Genomic DNA, 23747 nt, shown 5'->3' with positions numbered 1-23747 from the left:
GATAATTTGCTGAATGAACAAGCGGGAATATTATTAAGAAGAATTTTGATCTGTCTGGCCATTGAATAGCTAAAGAAGGAATAGAAAATGCAGTAGGAATAAAACAGATTTCTGAAGGGAACAGAATTGTGACTCAACAGTACTGTGACAATTCCATTCCATAAGATAGCAGGGGCTGACCTGGATAGTGTACATTATGTTTGATGAAATGAGGTAGCTGAAGCCAAGACCAAACTAATTCAATTACTCGAGCAACATTTGACAGTCACTTTGCTTTTATTGATTTTTCATGTGTGGCATGATGGTCCTTGAATGAACCTATATGATATAAATGATGTGCCCAAGCTAGCCTTGGGCACTTTGCATCAGAAAATCTTCATAGTTCGGACATGGTGTCAAATTATTTCAACAAATCATGGCAGAAGAAATGATGATTATGTGTATTTTATTATGAAGAGTATAAAATATATTTTATATTCTTCAATTGAGAAGTACATTAGCATTGTATTGTGATGGAAGCACAAAATGATGAGGTAATATATAAAGTACATCTTTGAGCTATAGTTTGAGCATAGCTGAAAACGTTCCTTTAAATTTACATCACAATCACTTAGAACTTACACCGTTCTTCACCTTTCCCAATATTCCAACATTGGTTTCTCCAGACAGATGCAACTAAATCGAGTTTGCATAAATATGTAAGGCACCAACATTCCACACAGGGTGTTTGGTTTTGTGGAAAAACTGCTGCTTTGCTAAAGCAAAAAAATAGGTGCATCATGCATTAGTTAGTTTTCAAACCCTTTGACGCTTTTCACTATCTGCCCACAGAGTCCCCAGACATCTCATTAAGATAATGAGAACCAATAGCACTGCAATCTGAATTTGTGATTCAGCCTTGCAATGCATGACGAGTAAATTTGAATGAGAAATGGAAGGTGCAGCTGTCAGCAGTGGCTGAGAGTGCTGGAAGTGATGAGATTATCAACTTCAATATATTCCTGCAACATTGATTCGCAATTACCACATGTGGGAATTGCTTTTTGTTTGTGTTCAGCATATGCAGTCTTTGATTGGCTCCTGTCTGTTGGTGATGTGAGGTCACCAGGAGATTTTGATACACTGCCCTCACCTAGCTTGCCCTGTGTGTCTCTCAAGGCAGATATATCATGCAATATGGACATGCCTACATATGATATTATTTATGAAGTGAGAAAATTCAGACCCTATTTCTAAAGGATTCATTCCAGTTGATTTTACCAGTTCCTCCCTGAAGAACCTTCATAAGTCTTCTATAAAATTTGAATGAGTTTAGTTTGCCAAAAGCACAATAGGAAGCTCTTCCAACCTGGAAAAAGAACCAACAGCCAGATTTAACCATTCACGATAAACTTGACTGTGGCAATGAAAGAGAAGTACACTTTGAATTTTAATGGCACCAAGACATTGTAAGCATCCACAAGCTGTGTGTCTGTCATAACAATGAGTTTGCAATATGTGCATGAATTAATCAGGTATTTGACATCTTGGGTGAATAAAGATAGTAATTGATTTTATTTACACATCTAAGCAAGAGGGCAACAATGTAGGAATATTTCAGATTAAGGAAAGTATTCACTTTTCACAAATTCCACTACAGATTAGAAGCGATTTCCATTGTTTTTTAAAAGCGTCTTTGATAAATTCTTCCGCAAAAAAAATGCTGGAAGAACTCAAGCATCATCTGTGGAGGGACAAGGAATTGTGGACATTTTGGGTTGAGACTGTACCAGATACTGTACCAAATTTTTGTTGCACCAAATTTCAGCATCTGTGGTCTGTTGGCTCCATTAACTTCCTCAAAGGAATACAAGTTTATTTGTGAAAAGATGCAAACAATGGTGCACTTTACTGCACTTATTTTAGTGTATACACCTTTTGGATTTTGTCCCTGCTGACCTTGCCAAAACAGACAGTTTCTATAGTGCACATTGCACAACATTGATGCCAACCTGAATGTAAACTGCTTGAACAGCAGCAAATCATAGTATCTTAGAATATTTGCAAAACACAGGAAGAGGTCATTTGGCCCTTCATTCTTATTCCAGTCCAAAAGAACCATCCATAATAATCCTTTCTTCAAGCAGTTGATCCATGATCCTACATTTCAATACACAGCTACTTTTCAAATGAGCTCTACAACAAATGAAATGCCGATAACAGAGTGAACAATGAGCGAATGATTGGGATCTCACAGGGGCACTTTAACTATCTTACAGGGGCACTTATTCTGTCTTAAAACTGTTACAATTTGTTTCATTGGATTGCTGTTGTTTAAATTAATTAATTATTGCTTTGTATGGGAGGCGCATTCCCAATCTCGTTGTACCCCTGTACAATGACAATAAAGATATATTGTATTGTATTGTATCTTAATTGGGAGCAGGGGTGCAGCAGGTAGAATGCAGTACCAAACAGCTCTGCTTTCCTTGGCTGGCTTTGTGTGCACAAATTTACACTCACAAAGGACTTTGCTTTGATGGCAGAGCATCACGAAGGCCTGTGGCTTTTAGATCAGCATGTAGTGAGTCCAAAACGAGCGTTATTGTTCAAAGGTCTTTATTCGTAGGTAACCGTAACAAACTGCAACTGCTTACTTTGGACACACACTACTTAACTAGCCAATACAATCTAATCTCATCTCTCCAGCTGGGCACCAGACACAACTATACCTCGCGCTCCCGCATCTCGTGACTCGTTAGCCCAACCGAGGGTTCGAGACCCCCCCGCTAATTCGTATGTCCCTACAAGCACATGAATATGTAGGATTGAAGGAATATGGATGATGTGCAGGCAGATGGCGTTAAATTTAATTTGGCATCATGTTCACCATAGAAATTGCAGGCCAAAGGACTTGTCCTTGTTCTCTTCCAAGGCCTTTCTGGAGTTATCACTAACACCTGGATCCAAACCCATTCCTCCCCAATACCTTCAAGCTATATTCCCTTCTCTGGCTTCACAATTTGCACCTCTTCTATCCTTATCTCAGACATTGTCTTTTCTTCTCTGGCCTTTTTCCAACCATCTGCCTATCAAACCCCTCCTCACCTATCCCAGCATATTGCTCACCTTGCCCTAATTTGACACCATTCAGATAATAATCTGCCTTCCTATTCTTACCGCCAAAGTGGATAACCTCACACTTATCCACATTCAACTGCATCTGCCATGCATCCGCCCACTCACACAACCTGTCCAAGTCACCCTGCAACCTCATAGCATCTTCCTCACAGTTCACACTACCACCCAGCTTTAGATCATCTGCAAATTTGCTAATGGTACTTTTAATCTCTTCATCCAAGTCATTAATGTAAATTGTAAATAGCTGCGGTCCCAGCACCGAGCCTTGCGGTACCCCACTAGTCACTGCCTGTCATTCTGAAAGGGACCCATTTATCCCCACTCTTTGCCTTCTGTCTGCCAACCAATTTTCTATCCATGTCAGTACCCTACCCCCAATACCATGTGCTCTAATTTTGCCCACTAATCTCCTATGTGGGACCTTGTCGAAGGCTTTCTGAAAGTCAAAGGTACACCACATCCACCGGCTCCCCCTGTCAATTTTCCTAGTTTCTTCAAAAAATTCCAGAAGATTAGTCAAGCATGATTTCCCCTTCGTAAATCCAAGCTGACTCGGAACGATCCTGTTACTGCTATCCAAATGCTCCGCAATTTCGTCTTTTATAATTGACTCCAGCATCTTCCTCACCACTGATGTCAGACTAACTGGTCTATAATTTCTCATTTTCTCTCTCCCTCCTTTCTTAAAAAGTGGGATAACATTAGCTACCCTCCAATCCACAGGAACTGATCCTGAATCTATAGAAAATTGGAAATGATCACCAATGCGTCCACGATTTCTAGAGCCACCTCCTTAAGTGCCCTGGGATGCAGACCATCAGGCCCTGGGGATTCATCAGACTTCAGTCCCATCAGTCTACCCAACACCATTGCCTGCCTAATGTGAATTTCCTTCAGTTCCTCCGTCACCCTAGGATCTCTGGCCACTAGAACATCTGGGAGATTGTTTTGTATCTTCCTTAGTGAGGACAGATCCAAAGTACCGGTTCAACTCATCTGCCATTTCCTTGTTCCCCATAATAAATTCCCCTGCTTCTGTCTTCAAGGGACCCACATTTGCCTTGACAATTTTTTTTCCTCTTCACATACCTAAAGAAGCTTTTATTATCCTCCTTTATATTATTGGCTAGCTTACTCTCGTACCTCATCTTTTCGCCCCGTATTGCCTTTTTAGTTATCTTCTGTTGCTCTTTAATAGAGTCCCAATCCTCTGGCTTCCCACTCTTCTTTGCTATGTTATACTTCTTCTCTTTTATTTTTATGCTGTCCTTGACTTCCCTTGTCAGCCACAGGTACCTCTTACTCCCCTTAGAATCTTTCCTCCTCTTTGGGATCAATTGATCCTGCAACTTCTGCATTATTCCCAGGAATAACTGCCATTGCTGTTTCACCGTCTTCCCTGCTAGGGCCTCCTTCCAGTCTAATCTGGCCAGCTCCTGCCTCATGCCTCTGTAATCCCCTTTGCTATACTGTAATACTGACACTTCTGATTTTCCCTTCTCCCTCTCAATTTGTAGAGTAAAACTTACCATATTATGATTACTGCCTCCTAATGGCTCTTTTACCTCGAGTTCCCTTATCAGATCAGGTTCATTACACAGCACTAACTTCAGAATTGCCTTCTCCCCAGTAGGCTCCAGTACAAGCGTATCCTCCTCACCTCAGCCTCCTGGCCGAAGACTCGCAGCCAAAGACTCGCACTTTTCTCCACAGGGCACTAAGACTCGCAGCCAAAGACTCACACTTTTCTCCACAGGGCTGCACCCCTTGTGCAAGCCTTGTTTATATCAGTGTCTAAATTGACTAATTGACCAATTTATCAGACTTCTCATTTAATAGATCAGCCAATCCTTGCACTATCCTGCCTTCCTCTGACTAGCTGGGAGGTATGTGCTTCACTGAATGACTGCTAGCGTCCCTTTGGCGCTCATTTTTAAACGGACTTTTACCTGCAATTCACACTTACTTACTTTCAGCCAACGGTTGTCCTTGCTGCTGCTGCTGCTGCTGCTGCTGCAGCTCTCCCGACCTTGGGTAATTTTGGGTGCCTGTTTAGTGCTTTTATTGTTGGACTGTGGGTGATTGAATTAACATTTTGTTCAAGATGGCCGCGCCGTTGTGTTTGGCTGCCTGCCACTGTATGTTTCTTTTTTTTTCCTGGTCAGATGTACAGCACTTTGGTCAACGTGGGTTGTTTTTAAATGTGCTATACAAATAAATTGACTTGACTTGACTTGACTTTACTGAATCAAGGAAGAGCACAGTTTTCAACACAAATGGCAGATAGAAATTGATCTGCGTCATTCTGCAGTTGGCCTCAGTGGGAGAATTGCCGCTTAGCAATGGTTGACCACATGCTCCTTCTAGTAATGTGTCCTCTATTGAAATTCTACCTTCAGAAGTTTTGCTGTAGTGTGAATTGTGGTTGACATGTGACTGAAGGTTCGAAACCAAAAATCAAAGTATGTTTCCAGTTTAGCGTTGATACCACAGGGTAAATATGCATGACTTATATCGTATTGATATTGGTTTATTTACGAGTATTTTTTTAGCATGCAATCTGCATCAGTTCATCTGGTATTAGGTGGTATCCAGTGTGAATTGCTTACAAGCAGCTTACTGAAAGGAGGAATTTATCTGGAATATTGGTTAGGATAAACTCCTGGCTCTAAGTATTTGACTAAGAGATCTCAAAATATTTATTTTTAAAGTAAATTAAAGTAAACTAAGTTAAGTGTTAGAACCATATTTACTGAAATTTCAAGAGGAAAATATAATTCAATTACATGGAGTTGCATGATGTTACTTTCAGCGCACAATGGAGTGCTTAGTTTTATAATGGTCAGTTGTTTTTTAGAAATATATCTCCTTTATTTTGTCATAAAGAGAGTGAGCTTGGCGTTTTCTCAGTGCAGTTGAAAAAAAACATTTAACTCTGTCCCCTATTAATCTGCTGCAACAGGAAATGGTTTGGGCACACCATTTTGATTCTTCTCTGATGCAGGGAGAATACATTTGGAATGCCGGATGTTAAAGTGCTATTTTGATCAGTATGTATTGTTCTCTACATATAATCAAAATAATTATTTTGCACAGCGTTCTTTGCCCAGAGTAGGGGAATCAGGAACCAGAGGACATAGATTTAAGGTGAGAGGGCCTGTCCCACTTTAGGCGATTTTAGGAGACTGCCGGCGACTTGGCTGTCGCCGAAAGTTCGCCGGGTGTCGCGGGCATGATCGTGAGGAGTCTTCCAAGAATCGCATTGGATCTCAGCGCGTCACTGAGAAATCACCCGGAGTGAAATTTCACGGTGACAGTTGGCTTGTCGCCAGGTATCGTTGCTTATTGCGGGCGCTGTCGCCTGCTGTCTCCAGGTTTGCTAGGTTCTCTTAGATGCATTTAGAAGCACATTATATTAAAATAAGTAAAGTCATTTCAAGATACCATAAAATGCTTGTGTTTAACCAATTTATTTACCGTCAGGACATTTGACAGGTAGATTGGAGGCAACAGTTTGACGGTCAGGTAAGCGTGGGAATTTTGCGATGTTTATGGCCATCAGCCATTACATTTAAAGTGGGCTCCCAACCCAGATATGCAACCCAGAAACAAGATATGCATCTCCAGTACATTTTCAAAGAATGCCCACACACTTTTCACAAAAATCCACGTAACCAATTTTTTAACTAATTTTTTTAATACAGCTATTAGTAAACTGGAAGTAAATCCAGTTTATGCCTTGTTACAGTGATGCTTGGTTTTTAAGTAACCCATACAAGATGTTATAGTTCAAAACTCTCAAGTACTTACCGACTTGTCAGTGATTTCAGCGAAAATTAGGATGCCGGAGAAGCATTGACAGCGTGGGAATTTTGCGATGTTTCCGAAGACGCTGTAATCTCGACCTGACTCGGCATTGTCGTGGTCATTGTTGTCGGGTAAAAGAAAAGTTCGGCGATCTACGACTTTGACAGTCGCCGGCAGTCGCCTTAAAATCGCCTAAAGTGGGACAGGCACTTTAATAGGAATCTGAGGGCCAACCTTTTCACGGAGAGGGTGATGGATATACAGTGCCCTCCATAATGTTTGGGACAAACACCCATCATTTATTTATTTGCCTCTGTAATCCACAATTTGAGATTTGTAATAGAAAAAAATCAACGTGGTTAAAGTGCACATTGTCAGATTTTAACAAAAGGCCATTTTTATACATTAGGGTTTCACCATGTGGAAATTACAGCTGTGTTTAATAACTGGCGTATTGAGTGCAGTTCTGGTTGCCCATCTATACAAATGATGTCACCAAGTCGGAAAGGGTACAGAAAAGAATTACCGGCATGTAGCTTGAGTTCTAGGGAGTGGTTGGATAGCAGTGACGTTTTATCTTTGGAGCATAGGAGGCTATGGGGTGACATTATTGTGGTGTACAAGATCATGAGGGGCATGCGTACCATGAATGCGCACAGTATTTCTCCCAGGCTAGAGAACTGTAAAACTAGAAGGTATACACTTAAGGTGAGAATTTTGAGAGTGATCTCAAGGGTAACTATTTCTCTCAGAGGGTTGTTTGTATCTGGAATAAACTGCCAGTAGAAGTTATAGAGGTGGATACAATTATGACCTTTAAAATACATTTAGGCAGATATATGGATATGGGGGGGGGGGGGGGGGGTTAGAAGGTTATGGGCCAAAAGCAGGTAATTGGGGTTAGCCCAGTATTCCAACTTGGTTGTAATGGACAAGGTGGGCCGAAAGGCTTGTGTTTCAAGTCAAGTCAAGTCAAGTTTATTTGTCACATACACATACACGATGTGCAGTGAAATGAAAGTGGTAATGCCTGCGGATTGTGCAAAAAAAGAATTACAGTTACAGCATATAAATTAAAGTTAATATAGAGAAGACAAAATTTATTCCCTGGAGTTATAATAGTTAACAGTCCTGATGGCCTGTGGGAAGAAACTCCATCTCATCCTCTCCGTTTTCACAGCGTGACAGCGGAGGCGCTTGCCTGACCGTAGCAACTGGAACAGTCTGTTGCTGGGGTGGCAGGGGTCCCTCATAATCTTGCTTGCTCTCGATCTACACCTCCTGATGTAGAGGTCCTGCAGGGGGACGAGTGTAGTTCCCATGGTGCGTTCTGCCGAATGCATTACTCTCTGCAGGGCATTCCTCTCCTGGGCAGAGCTGTTCCCAAACCAGACTGTGATGTTGCCGGACAGGATGCTCTCTACAGCCCCAGACTGGAAGCATTGAAGGATCCTCAGACACTCTGAATTTCCTCAGCTGTCTAAGGTGGTAAAGGCACTGCTTTGCCTTACCTTTGCCTTTGCTGTACTGTATTGTTCGATAACTCTGTATTGTTATTCGGCTATTGAGCAGAGTTTTCCAAGATTTTGGCAGTTGATGAAGGAATGAAGTTATGTTAACATCAGGATTCATATTCAATTTGTCCATGTGGAGTTTCTCCCTATGGCCTCATACGTTTCTTCTGGGTATGTTTCTCATTCCAAAAATGTGTGAGACAGTAGGCTAATCAGCTACTGTAAATTGTCCCTTGCGCGTCGGTGAGGGGCAGAGTGAGTTGCTGGAAATGTAGAGGAAATAAAGTGGATTGGGTGTAAATGGTTGCTTAATGGTTAGCACAGACTCGATGTGCATAAGGGCCTGTCTTTGTTGCATGATTCTGTGACAATATACTGTTACGTGTACAGAATCAAAAAACATTTACATTTTTGGTTTGTTTATTTGTGTGTGTGTGTGTGTATTTGTAAGTATGTGTGCATACACACACTAAACCTTTTTTTTCTCTCTCATTTGTTATTTTGTTTACAGTGTACTAAGTTTACATATTCTGTTGTGCTGCTACGAGCAAGAATTTAATTGTTCTATCTGGGACATATGACAATAAAACACTCATGACTCTTGACTCTTTAGAGCAACATCACATTTCTCCCAGCACATCTAAAATTCTCCAGAAGAAATGTAAATTGGTGATGGGCAATTTGAAAATATTTCCCTGCATGGTTCCAATTTAGGTGGTGTCAAGGAGAGGATAGCTGTCTGAGTCATAAAATGATGTAGGATGTTGCATGAAATGACCATATCTTTGTTGGGTAAACAGAACCTATACTCCCAATCTGCCCTTTCTCCTAAATTGATTCTTATTTTGGACTGACAGTAATTGTTCAAATCAAATTCTCATGTCTGTGTTTTAGCTGCTTTTATAGTTTAATTCCTGCCATAAAGCATTTAATGTACCTCGGTGACCAATTGATCTTGAATGCTTACTTTATATTCTGCACATCCATCAAAACAGTGCACACCACAACATTTTCCTGCTGCTTATTAGTCGATCTGCTGCACCAAGAGTATAGGTTCCACAAAAGTTTGTTGATTTTTCCTGTTGTTACTTCCTTCCTTTGCTTGATAATACATAACCACCAGTTTGAAAAAAAGTTGAGTGTTTTACCATGTTAAAATGCATAAAAATATATTTGTCTTAATTTATTAATATTTTTGTTTGATACATGGAAGACATAACAAAGAAACAAAAATCTATCTTCACCTATGATATCATGCCGAGTTCAATCAATTTTACTTTGCTGACTGAGAATTTATCTGCTGTGTTAATTACATACAAGGGTTATTAGTGTAGGAAATGTACTCTGGAAATTGCCAAATCATCTTTTTTCACTTTTACAGAATTTCAACCAACATAAGAACTGGCTTGCAGTTTTAGATTTCTCTTAGCAAAAATTGAAATATTAAACAAAATCAAATGTTGAATTGATGCTTTTATATTCCAGCCTTCAGAAAGCCAGAGACCACAATGTAAACAGGTAACCATAGAACACAATGTACTCGATAGTCCTAGATGAGTCACCGTGCCAAAAATCTACCATAATTCACTTTGACGTTCAATTTACTAGTGTGGGGAAAAAAAAGTGAAAATATTAATTCAAAACTGATATAATCACTGGAAACTTAACCGTGGAGAGTAAATATTTGTAATATATTCTCAACTATTTCCAGTGGCTACGTATAGGATGGTTTATTGTGGAGCATTATAGGAGCCATAATGTCTAAATCTCTTTATTTTTGCCTTCTTAAATATAGACTTCAAGCACTGCTAAGATTGACAGTCAGACCCAAGGACAAATGCTAAGTAAAAGTGTGAGATGGGGACAAACTCCTATCAATCAGTCAACTCCCTGGGACACTGATGAACCACCATCCAAGCAGATGAGGGAAATAGAAAATGCTGGTATGTTTTTATTTCTTTGCTTGAACCCAAGAGAAAGTGTAAAGTTCCTCTTTTGCTTTTTAGTGATGAAATCGTTGAGTTGCATTGTAGCTCCCAAGTTATTTAAATAGTGGAGCTGTTCGCTGAGATTTTTAATCAAAGCACCTTGTTGTGTATTCCTATAAGCGGGTCTAAAGAAAAAATATGGCTATGTCTGATCCAGTCCAAAATATGTGTTGAATACTTCCAAAGGGAGTTTTTAATTCAACTAACATGAATAATGCTAATGTTAATGTGAGAGTGATTCCCAATGATCATCACCCAAACCGATTTATTTATCTGGTGATTCCTAGCAGAAATTCTCATGTACTTTGCTTTATTTTGTGGGGTGAAGGAACACTGGAATTCAACCAAATTACTAATTTTAACGCAAAATTTTATTCAATAGAAATTGAGTTAATGCAATCATTTGTGTTATTTGTTTTAAAAGAACCATGCTAGAAATTGGCCTTGCTATAAATGGCAACTCGTGAAATTCAAAATTATTACTATTATATGTTTACATGAATTGAGCTTGGAGATCTTTGAGGATTTGATAGGGAATTGGAAACAGGTCGGCAATAAGGTTGATCAGGGCAGGAGAGCATAAGAAACTAGGTGAGCGCAAGATATGGTGAAATTCTTTCTCAAGTTGCAGTTCATGCAAACAACAGTTTGATAAATAGTGATTAAGTTCAAATCCTGTTTACTGTTACACGTTTAAAATTAATGCTCGGTCGAGGCAGCTTTTAGGATATCTACATTGGTCTCCATGTGCAAACTAAAAATACCAGATTTAAAATGTTCCGTAGCTATTAAATTTGTTGAAAGAGAGTCAATGCTGCAGTCGCCTCAAATGTTATCGGGCAACTGACCCGTCCTCTCACTAACTAGAGAGTGATCCTGACCCCCCCCCCCCCCATCCTCCTCATTGGTGACCTTCGAGCTATCTTCAGTCTGAATTTACTGGGCTTTACCTTGCACTAAATGTTAGACCCTTTATCCTGTATCTGTACACTGTGGACATCTTGATTGTATACGCTTTTCGCTGACTGGGTAGCACACAACAAAAAAACTTTTCACACTTGACAATAATAAACTAAACTAAACTAAGAGCAGTAAGCAGCATGTGAACAGCAAGGCTCACAGATTTTTTGCATAGGGCACAGGAGCCTGGAAAATTTAATCATTGCATATATTTTCCCATGTTCAAGTCCGAGTGTTTCCTGTCTGCTTCAAAATATTGTGCCAACTACTTGACCTTATGACTTGCAAAAGTATATTGCAAATGGAATTCACTTTAGCTTTGTTTTTCAGTCATAAAATGGCTTTGGCACGGCAGTTTTTAATTGGTGGCCTCTGGCATTCAATCTGATCTGTAAAGTCACAGTATTGTAAGTGGATTCCTATTAGCTCCCTAAGATTTTCCCAAAGCAGGAATGGGCACAATGAAAATGCAGAATCTCGAAGATACTTGGGGGTTCCTATCCATTCTTTTCTGTAGTACCTTGTGAAAGGCAATACTATTACAATATTCACAGCTTGAAATGGAAAGGCCATATAAATTAGTGAGCTGTGCAGTTTTAATGAATTCCTAACAACAACTGTAAGACTCCTGACTCCTGACTCCAGGAACTCTTTGCAAGCTAGCCTGGTGCCAGACTCAGCCACATTTTTAGGCTTGACAAATAAACTTTATGAGGATGCCCAGCTTGCACCACAATTCCCCCAATTCAGTTCAGTGAGGCCAATGCTGAATTTCAGTTCAGCATCTCTTCACCACCCAGGGAGTATACTACCCATTTGATGAAAATAACTCATTTATATATATATATATATATAAATATTATATAATTGTGCAGGAAGGAACTGCGGATGCTGGTTTACACTGAAGAAGGACACACAACACTGGAGTAACTCAGCGGGTCAGGCAGCATCTCTGGAGAAGAGGAATAGGTGACATTTCGGGTCGAGACCCTTCTTCACACCGAGAGTCTGGGGAAACTAGAGATATGAAAGGGTACAAAAAAATGAATGAAAGGTATGAAAAGTACAAATCAAAGCCAGCAACGATGATCAAGGAAAGGTGGGGCCCACAATGGTCCATTGTTGGCTGTGAAAAAGGTGATAACGAGTAGATACAAACAGTGAAACTAAACAGGATGACAGTGAAACTAGTAGAACGACTAGGGTGGGGGGAGGGATGGAGAGAGAGGGAAGGTTTACTTCAAATTAGAGAGATTAATATTCATACTGCTGGGTTGTAGGCTGCCCAAGCAAAATATGAGGTGCTGTTCCTCCAATTTTGCATTTGGCCTCACTCTGACAGAGAAGGAGGCCCAGACGGAACGGTCAGGAATCGGAAGCGGAGTTAAAGTGTTTGGTAACAAGGAAACCGCATAGGCCAAGGCGGACTGAGCATATGTATTCAGTGAAACGATCACCCAGTCTGCACTTGGTTTGCTGATATACAGCAGTACACACCTAGAACACCGGATACAGATATATTTATTGTCGCCCCTATTGTTCCTCATGTGTTCCAAAGCATAATTTGAAATCTAATTTCACACAAGAATAAGACTGGTGCCCAGCCAAATAAGTTTTTCAAAGGCCTGGTAATGAATGATAGCTGATCGTGCAAGAGTCTGACCCATGGAATTAATGAATGACAACATTTATTACAGCGATAATTCAGTTAATTCCCAGGATATGGCAAGGTTCTGTTGCTGTGAAATCTGCGTAACCCAATTAATTCCCAAGTCAGAAAAGCAGTCACAAACTTAGTTTCCATGCAGAAGACGTGATAGGCTCGACGGGCCGAATGGCCTACTCCTGCACCTATTTTCTGTTTCTATGTTTCTATGATAGGATAAACCAGATAACGGGCAAGTGGAACCAAGTAGGGGAAGGGAGAAAGAATGGGAAAGATAAATAAAGGGAGGGACAACCTAGATGGACATGAGGGAGAAGATGTAAATTATGTAAGGTGTAAATTTTCTGAAATTAGAATATATAGCATTGGAATGGAACATATGCTACGCAAGCAGAATGTACAGCTGCTCAGCTCTGTAATGAAGGCACAGTTATTCATGTTGTACCCCACAGATACAGCTACACAATTTTTCAAATAAAGGGGGAATCAAGTAAAATCCCTGCTGTCTAACTTTTGTTCTGAGCATCACTAAATGAGTATTAAAGTATACAAATAGATCTTGTCCATCAGGAGCTCTACTGCTTTTTTTTTTCATGTAACCTTTCCATTTTGAGTGTCAGAGATTAGTTTCATTGCTATCATTCATGCTGTTTGAGAAAGGAACAAATAAGGCCAAATATAAGGGAGCTTAAGAGATTTATGTCATTCTGCCATAACTACTTCTACAGTCACGTACACAATAATTTAGCCGAAGACTGTATGCATCTGCAGACATGGTGCATACAACATCATCACTCCTTTAAACTCGAAACTCTACCAGCTGCTAAATTGCTATCCCTGGATATGTTCAGCTGTTTCTTTTGTGTTGTTGAGCTGAACTAACTTTCATATTAGAGACAAAAGAAACTGCAGGTGTTGGACTCTTGCATTCAACACAAAATGCTGGAGTAATTCAGTGGGTTAGCAACATCTCTGGAAGACATGGATATGTGACACTTCCAGTCAGGAACCTTCTTCAGACTCAGTGGCTATAGTAGCGTGTCTAGGGCAGAATATGGAGTCAAAGTCATACAGTGTGGAAACAAGCCCTTCGGCCCAACTGGCTGACCAAAATGCTCAAAGAGTCCCACCTGCTTGCGTTTGGCCTATTTCCTTCCAAACCTATGCTATCCATGTACTTGTCCAAATATTTTTTAAACATTGTGATAGTATCTGCCTCAACTACCTCCTCTTATTCTATATAGCTTATTCTATACACACACCACTCTTTGTAGAAAAAAAGTTTCCCCTCAAGTCCCTATTAAATCTTTCCCCGCTCACCTTAAACCTATCTGACCTTAATACCTTAACCATTAAACCTATGTTACCTTAATACTGTAAGCATTGAGTGCAACTGGTAGAGATGTGTCATAGTGTAAGGGGTTTCTGCGCCGAGCTTTCGCCCGACCTAAGGTCCCCGTGCCTTGCTCTGATCCCTTGACCAGGCCGTGCACACTGGTTCCCCGTGAGTGGTTCGACCCACTCACCCCTTACGGTTCTAGACACTGGACTTAGGTGCAGGAGCTCTTATAGTGCAGAAAAATTCAACCAGACCAGATTTTAAAACCAGGGTTTAAATGAAAAAGGCTTTTATTCAGCACTTGGGACTATTGTCCATGAATACTTATACAGTTCTATAATACATGTCTATGAAACACATACCGAATCACACGAATACTTATAACTATGAATCATAAAACACAGTTCTATAAGACATATACATGAATACCTTTTACTTATGAATTCTTAAACACAGTTCTGCAAGACACATACACGAATACCTTTTACTTATGAATTCTTAAACACAGTTCTGCAAGACACATACACGACTGTAAGATGGGGAACGCACGACGCATCGCAACCTTGACCAACACATATTTTAGTACACACCCAACGTTTATTCACAACCACCCTCCCCTCTACACTAAACTATGTCCAGGATATGTAGGATTTGGAATGCATGCTCACCATGGGGCTATTACTGGGGTTACTGGCTGTTCGTTTGGCAGTATTTCTCCTCGAGTTGCGTGCCTGTTCCTCTCTCTTGCATCCGTTTTTCTTGCCTGTCTTTTCTTCCTCCTGCATTCGTTTTCTTGCCTGCTTGCGTTTCCTGCAGGTTTTCTTCTCGAGTTGACTTAACTTCTTCTTCCAGTATTTCTTCTTCAGTTTAAAACCCAAAAGTAGTGGCCAGTTATACTGTTTCTGACCCGTCCTATCTCCCGCCAGATCTTGGAATCTCTTTGTTCAAAAAGATATGTATGAGGTTTTCTTCTGATCTGCCTTATGGTCGGGGATACCGGGGATGGCCAGACGGTGTAAATTGGGATTTCATTGTGAGGTGATGGGTGTTAACTGGTTTCCCATCACCTACCAGGTAGTTTTCTATGGGCTATTGTGCCCCCTCACTGAGATGAACTGTTTAGGTCGGCTTGGGGCATTGTGAGTATGCTGATGTCAGCGCCCCAGTGTCTGGACTCCGACCTGGTTTCGTAGGTTTCTGCATGGCCAATACCCATCCTTTGTTCTGGCCATGGCTTTGCAGAAAACCTAGAGACTGGGATGTAAGGTTTTTACCTTTTGTGGCTGGTCACGAGGTCCTGCGGCCATTTTAGGACCCACGGATTGTGACATCCTTTGTTAATCTGACCGCAGCCTTTCTCCGCTATCAGCCCCAGTCTCCCGTTTAAAATGTCCAAACTGCAGCTCTTTGGTTTGCGTTGCTTTTCAAATGAGGGAAAACTTCTCAAATCTTACAATAGGTAGAGATCACCCCTGATTTTGGCTTGTAACACATGATGGCATTCGAGCCCTGCCACATTAGTCTGGAATCTGTTTGACTGAATTGAGCCTCAAACATGTATTTGCTTCTCTCTTGACATCCCTGAAAACCTTACAGAGATTTTACTGGGCATTCCTGTGTAGTGTGGCCATCCTTCATGAATGCCTTGGACCTGGACTTCAGCAGAGTGTGAAGCTCTCTGTGCAGCCAAGGTTTCTGGTTAGGATAGACCCTAATTGTCTTTGACTGTATGCAGTCATCAATGCATTTCTTGACGAAACCAGTGACGGCTGAGGTATAGTCTCAAACAAGGTGGTCTTGAAAATGTTCTCTTCACCAACACAAGGCAGTCCTGACGTAGACCCTCAGCCTCCTCTGATCACTGCTGGATTACTCTTTTCATTGGTGTCTCGTGCGTCACTGTCAGTAAGCATCAGGAACACATAATCAGACTAGTCGAAATGAGGGCGAAGGATGGTGCAATAGAGATACTTGACAGTGGTGTATCATCAAGAATGTTAATGTGCCATGTGGGGCAAGAGGCATGCTGTTGGTATTTGAGGAGCGCATGAAATTACCTGTGAAGATGAAATGGCATCAGGGTTCACTGTCTCAAGGGAGTTGATGACTCTCTTGAGAAAGTGAACGCTGGCAGACAAGATGGCAGAGGTGAATTCCCTCACCAGGTAAAAGAGATGACGTTTTATGAACAGGTATTCCACGTCTGCAGAGCAGAATTGAGCTGGGACCGTCCCATCAAGTGCACAATAAAGCATTGACCAAAAAAACAGATGCCGCTGCCATTCTCCTTGCCAGAGGATTCAATGTGGTTAATACAATAAATGGAGAAACCCTCAGATTGTCGCTCAGGGTCAGCTGAATCAGGCAGGAGCCGTGTTTCAGTGAAACAAGAGCACAGCTGTCGTTATCTCCCTTTGAAACAGAGTCCTTGTTCCTTCGAAATAGCGATTATTGTACAGGCAACCTTCAGTGCTGGAAAGTGATTCAGCGTGGTGGAAACTGTTTGTTAAAAAATGTGTTTTGCTTCCTGGTTTAATATGTGTAAGGACATCTTAATGGGATTTGCTGCTCAGACAGTGCGATGATGTATTTAATGCTCAACACCGGGGATCTACTTGAGCCGATTCTTGACAGCAAGTAATATTGGAAAAGGGCAACTCGCAGCACAGAGATTAATTTGCTAAACGTTTTAAGGACAAATTATGTAGCAGTCAGCACCACGTGTTTGATTGGAAAGTTTGGATCGTTATATGGAACAGTCAAAAATGAGGTTTTGCAGACCTTGTTACAATGATGTTTTGTCTCTTTATAATGAGGGATTTGAGACCATGACATGGAGGATGACGGAAGGCAACCATTTGACTGATAAGGTCCATGCAAACTTCCAGGTGAACAAAGCCATTAATACTTTTCCCTTTCTCATTTCTTAGTGGTTCTTAGTGGTGAAGGTGTGGAATTCTCTGCCTCAGAAGGCAGTGGAGGCCAGTTCATTGGATGCTTTCAAGAGAGAGCTGGATAGAGCTCTTAAGGATAGCGGAGTGAGGGGGTATGGGGAGAAGGCAGGAACGGGGTACTGATTGAGAGTGATCAGCCATGATCGCATTGAATGGCGGTGCTGGCTCGAAGGGCTGAATGGCCTACTCCTGCACCTATTGTCTATTGTCTATTGTCTTATGTACTCCTGCAACTTATTCTCTCTCACAAGTCGATCAACTTCTGATTAATTTTACATTATGCTATACCAAAGGGTAATAATCTGCAATAGCCAGTTAATTTATTATTAATATATTGTTGGGATGTAGAGGAAACCAGGATCACTCGGGAGATCCACAAGTTCACCGCAAGAACATGCAAATCTTCAGCGCCTGAGGTTCAAACCAGTCTCAGGAGCTGGGAGGCAGCCCTTAGAGTGTTTGTTCGTTATGTTGTGCCATGAGCAAAATCTGAAAACATTTTGCATTCTTCAGCCATCATAAAGGTCTCACTTACATTTGCACAAGCTCATGCCCAAATCCTTTAGTTCTTCATGAAATGTGACTGATAATAGGTGTGCATTTATTAACCATGACCAATTATCTTTGAGTTGTGGATGTGTATGAAACTCCTTAACAATGGCTTGCATATATCTGCTTGGCTGTTTGCTGATAGGAATAGGTGTTACTTCACTTCTACCCAACAAAATATTGAATTGTCTAAATAATTTTAGGACAGCTCAATACTTGACTTTTGAGAATGAATTTAAGCGAGTGCATGGTCATCAAGTGGATATGGTCACAAAAGTGGCAGATGGAATACAAGAGGGAAAATTTAAATGTATAAACATTGTCGGAAGAAAAAAACAATGAATACTTTTTTAAATGTTGAGGTCTAAGGCTGAAGTGTAGGAAGAAATTGCAGATGCTGCTTTACACCGAAGATAGACACAAAATGCTGGAGTAACTCAGCGGGTCAGGCAGCATCTCTGGAGAAAAGGAATTGGTGATGTGTTGGGTCGAGACCCTTCTTCAAAATGAAGGTCAGACAGGTCAGAGCAGCATTTTATGGCTATCCAAGGCTGAAGTCTTGGTTTCTGAAATACAGGGGATTAACACGCAGATAGGATGAGGAGTTAGAAAGGCTTTACATCACTTAATTTTCTAACTCCTCACTCTATGTGCCAATAAGTCGAGAAAATGTGAAGTGCATGATCTAGCCGGTGGGTGGAAGTGGAAAAGTTAGTTGCTTTTAAAACTAACTGGACATGCACTTGAGATGCTGTGGGTTAGCTTCAGTTGTTGGAATGTGGGATTTAAGCTGCATAACTCTTCTTTGGCCAATACAGATATAGTGGGCTGAATGGCCACCACCTTCTATGCCATAAATTCTCATGATTTTACTATTCACAAAATTTAGAAGAGATAAAGTGAATCCTACACAAATATGTGCACATGATTAGAATCTTTGTTTTATTATTGATATATCTGCAATATCTGGTCAAAAGCAGTGGAGAAAACATATTTTGCTGTAAAAATATCAGTTTAGCATTTCCATGATTATTTCAAAATCAAAGAAGATCATCTGCAAACTTTAAGATTGTATTTGAATATTATGTTTGATCTTGGGCAAGTGAACTTGACTCAGGACAAATAGCTTGGTGTAGAATTGAATAGTACTAAGGGATTGCCAAAGTCATGCAGCCAAGTCAGTCTTAATCTTCAGTCACCAAAGGAAGATATGGAAAATTATATTGTTAGTTGGAACCTTACCTTTTGATGACCCTGAGCTACTTCTTAGTCAAAACATGCACTTAATAGGAAGCTTTTTGTTTGCACAATCGCCAGTATTTATTGACTATAATCTCCAGAAATCTATCCAAGAAAAACAATGATTGAAAATATTCTGAAGTACCTCTATTTCACATAGAAGCAATGATTGTATGCAGTTTAGGGATGCCTGATTGTAATTTGCAAAAGACACATTTGTGAGAAAATGCAAGATATAACAAGAACTCGGCTATGTGTCAGAAGAATGGGTGTGCTGTTAAAAAAAGGCACCAAGTGCTGGAGTAACAGCAGCAGGTCAGGTAGCATCTCTGGAGAACATGGACAGATGAAGTTTCGGGGGGTCAGGACCTTTCTTAAGCCTGAAGATTGTCTTTTTTTGTAAACCAGCATCTACAGTTCCTTGTCTCTACAGATAAGTGCTGTTGTAAGTCCTTATAAGTATTATGAGGCTTTCAACCTTTAGCACGTCCTCTCTTGATGCAACCGTGACATTCTCCCTAATTGGCGATGCAACTCTCCTTCTCTTTTACATCCATTTCTGTTACATCTAAAACATCTGTATACTGGAATAATGAGCTGCCTGTACCAGCATCTGCAGTTATTTTCTTATACTGCCCTTCTCTTAACCAGGTTTCTGTAATTTCATATACTAATCCAGGCTTTAAACTCTTCTCTTTTACCCATTGCACTCCTTGCATTGAAATAAATACATCGCAGACGAACATTCCTGCCTTATTCAATAACTTGACCTTGCTTGTTTTTGCTTTTCGATTTTTGACGTAACCGTTACGTTCTCAATCACTCCACAGCTGAGCAACTAATTACCTTCACACCACACTAGTTTAAACACTCCTAAGTATCAAAACTCCCTGCAAGGTTATTGGTCCCCCTCAAGTTTAGAAGCAACCCGTCCAACTTGCCCTGGATGAGTTCCCAATGAGCTAGGTATCTGAAGCCCTCCCTCCTACTCCAGTTTTTTTAGCCATGCATTCAGCTGTATTATTTTTCTATGTCTGGTCTCGCTAGCACATGGCACAAGGAGTAATCTCAGGATTATAACACTGGAGGTTCTGATTTTTAACTTTCTTCCCAACTCCTTAAATTCCATAGGCACTACCTAATTTCTCTTTCTGCTGGTCCACAATCTCTTGCTGCTCACCCTTCCCTTTCAGAATGTCCTGTACCTGTTGAGGGACACCCTTGACTCTGGCACCAGGGAGGCAGCACGCAATCCTGAAATCATGGCCACAGAAATGCCTGCCTGTGCCGCTGATGAAAAGAGTTCCCTATCACTAAATCTCTCCCAGAGTTTGACCTTCCTTGCTGCACAACAGAGCCAATCATGGTGCCTACTGATTTAACTGCTGCTGCTGCTGCTATTCCATGAAAGGCCTTCCCATCCCCTCCCCACCACCAAACGGTCTCCAGAATGGCATACCTGTTTGAGAGAGGAATAGCCACAGAGGACTCCTGCACTGCCTATTTGTCCCACCTTGCAGTCCCCCATTTATCTGGCTGAATCAAAGATGTGACCGCCTCACTGAAACTCTAATCTACAATACTTTGTAGTACTGTGTGCCTCCTGTATGCTCCTCAGTGAGTCTGAATGCCGCTCCCTGAGGTCTACAGTTCAGCTCCAGGTGGACAAACTTTGTTCAAATGTGGGATCCAAACCAAGGAAGAAATCCATTAAATTAACCTTCAAGTAACCCTTCAAAGGTATTTATTCACAAAATGCTGGAGTAACTCAGCAGGTCAGGCAGCATCTCGGGAGAGAAGGGATGGGCGACGTTTCGGGTCGAGACCCTTCTTCAGACTGAAGAAGGGTCTCGACCCGAAGAAGGGTCTCGACCCAAAGAAGGGTCTCGACCCGAAACGTCGCCCATTCCTTCTCTCCCGAGATGCTGCCTGACCTGCTGAGTTACTCCAGCATTTTGTGAATAAATATCTTCGATTTGTACCAGCATCTGCAGTTATTTTCTTATACTTCAAGTAACCCTTGCTTTCCCTCCCTCTCCATCCCTCCCCCTTCCCAGTTCTCCGACCACTCTTACTATCTCTGACTACGTTTTATCTCTGTTTGCTTTGTTGTTACCTTCCCCCAGCTAACAATGATCTATTCTACATTTTCCTTGATCTCCATTCACTTTGCCCTGTTTCCACACCCACACTTCCTTATCTATCTATCTCCCTCCCCCCTGATGTCAGTCTGAAGAAGGGTCTCGACCCAAAAGCTCACCCATTCCTTCTCTCCAGAGATGCTGCCTGTCCCGCTGAGTTATTCCAGCATTTTGTGTCTATCTTTGGTTTAAACCTGCATCTGCAGTTCCTTCATACACAATCCATTAAATTAAATAGGATCTTATTCTCATTCCTGTCCTTTCCCAACAGTCTTCCTGTGAGCACAGAACACAAGTGAATGATTGCCAGCGTTGGTGAGGATTTGATACGGTGGATCGAAAGTACGCAGTAAAGGATTAGCAGATAGTTGCAGAGATGTAAACCAGATCGTGTTCACTTTTGTAGAATGGATTGTGTTTAAAATGCATTTAATGTGAAATACTGAGACACAAGGAGTCATTGGAGAGAGCGGGGAATGAATGGAGAGCAGACAACATGCATGCTGTAGCAATAAAAATGGCAGCGTCTCCTATTTCCAAATTTAATTAAAGAAGATCCATTGTGTTCATCCAGTGTTGTGTAACCAGGATAATGATGTGAAAAATTATATCTTCTGTAATATGCTGGCTTTAATTAAATATTGTAGGAAGATATTGCATTCTTTAAAAAAATTAATGTTTGAGTATCATCCATAACATTCCAAGCAATTTCACATCCCAGTCAGATGTTGAATGTTAACCTCTGCTGTTGCTAAAGCCAGATGCATTTGATATTTCCCCGAGGCAATAGATCTGAATTACCCAATAGGTTGTGAATAGCAAGGTTTTGATTCATTTTGTATTCTGTGATGGAGTTAATTTGTGAAACCTGCATTGCATAAAAGGTTCAATTCCAGAACCAATTTCAGAAACGGTGTACTACATGCCGTGGCAATATGCATTTAGCACATGTGCTGGCAAACAAATTTCCTTCCCATTTTATTTTAGTGGTCCATTTCCTTTTAAATTAGTATTTCAGTGGCATATATATAAAACTGTATTCTCTCATATACAAAGTTTTTGGCTCTCTTTACCTCGTCAGTCTTTGCCCCAAAAACAGAATTGAAAGCTGATTTTGATGTAGTTTTGTGCAAGATCCCTACTCCTCTCCTGATACCCTATAACTAAGTACAGACCGGAGATTGACCATGGGACCTGCTGGTTCGGCTATTTCTTTATGTCCTCTATTGCATTTAGCCTCTCGAGTATCATTATCTTGCACGCCTTTTTATCCTTTGAAAATCATTGGACATATCTCTCACTTTAAAGTACGTAAATTTGCTTTGAATTTGTTAGGTTTTTAAGCACTTAACCTGGCAGAAATGAAGACATACAGATGCTAGTTGAAATGTACCAGATTGCTTCAGGTAAATGGCAACCCTAGTCACCTGCGCTACACCGTCAAACAACTCAATAGACAATAGACGCAGGAGTAGGCCATTCAGCCCTTCGAGCCAGCACCGCCATTCAATGCGATCATGGCTGATCACTCTCAATCAGTACCCCGTTCCTGCCTTCTCCCCATACCCCCTCACTCCACTATCCTTAAGAGCTCTATCCAGCTCTCTCTTGAAAGCATCCAATGAACTGGCCTCCACTGCCTTCTGAGGCAGAGAATTCCACACCTTCACCACTCTCTGACTGAAAAAAGTTCTTCCTCATCTCCGTTCTAAATGGCCTACCCCTTGTTCTGGACTCCCCCAACATTGGGAACATGTTTCCTGCCTCTAATGTGTCCAATCCCCTAATTATCTTATATGTTTCAATAAGATCCCCCCTCATCCTTCTAAATTCCAAAAGAGCAGACAAGTTTCCTCAGAATTCCAGTTCTCAGTCAGGGAGATCTGCCACTGAACCTACATCAGGATAAATCTGTCACAAGTACTGTATGCCCATTAAATTGAATAGAAAGTTATAGCTGCTGGGAGAATAATAAATCTACTTTTGTCTCCTTTTTCTCTCTGGCCTTTGTCCACCCATCTGCCAATCAACAACCCCTCTCACCTGTATTCACCTATCACTTGCCAGGCTTTGTCCCACCACTACTTTCTCCCTCCTACTACAAACAGTCTGAAGAAGGGTCTCAACTTGAAACAGTGCTTATCGATATCCTCTAGAGATGCTGCCCGGCCCTCTGAGTTACTCCAGCACTTTGTATTTTGCTTTTAGAAAATATAATTTATTTGATTAATTCAGTAAGTTTAATCCATTTAATTAATTTTTTTAACACCTGAGTGCTTTTACCCGGCTATTTCTTAATCTACTAGCAATTTTAATTGTTTTGTTATTGCTTTTAATTCTTTAATCTCAGCAGTGGCTTTGGCAACCTGTGAACAGGGACAGGTTAAAAGCCATGTGGGGAGTGCATTGTGCTCAGCCATATTGGGTGACTTACTTGGTCTTGCTGTGCAGGTGGGATCCAATCCCCCAG

General features: G+C 41.0%; 1 protein-coding gene across 5 annotated transcripts in view; it reads left to right on the top strand.

Moving 5' to 3' along the window:
• klhl29 (kelch like family member 29) overlaps nt 1–23747 on the top strand; it is a 303479-nt gene that overhangs the window by 185000 nt on the left and 94732 nt on the right. For all 5 annotated transcript variants that reach the window (XM_078399307.1, XM_078399310.1, XM_078399306.1 and 2 more), the window contains one exon: nt 10237–10384. In XM_078399307.1, coding sequence (XP_078255433.1) covers nt 10237–10384 — 148 coding nt within the window. The remainder of the gene's footprint in view (nt 1–10236; nt 10385–23747) is intronic.

This window comes from Rhinoraja longicauda, chromosome 5 (assembly GCF_053455715.1).
Source record: "Rhinoraja longicauda isolate Sanriku21f chromosome 5, sRhiLon1.1, whole genome shotgun sequence".
Taxonomy (NCBI): Eukaryota; Metazoa; Chordata; class Chondrichthyes; order Rajiformes; family Arhynchobatidae; genus Rhinoraja; species Rhinoraja longicauda.
This window is presented reverse-complemented; position numbering and strand designations above follow the sequence as displayed.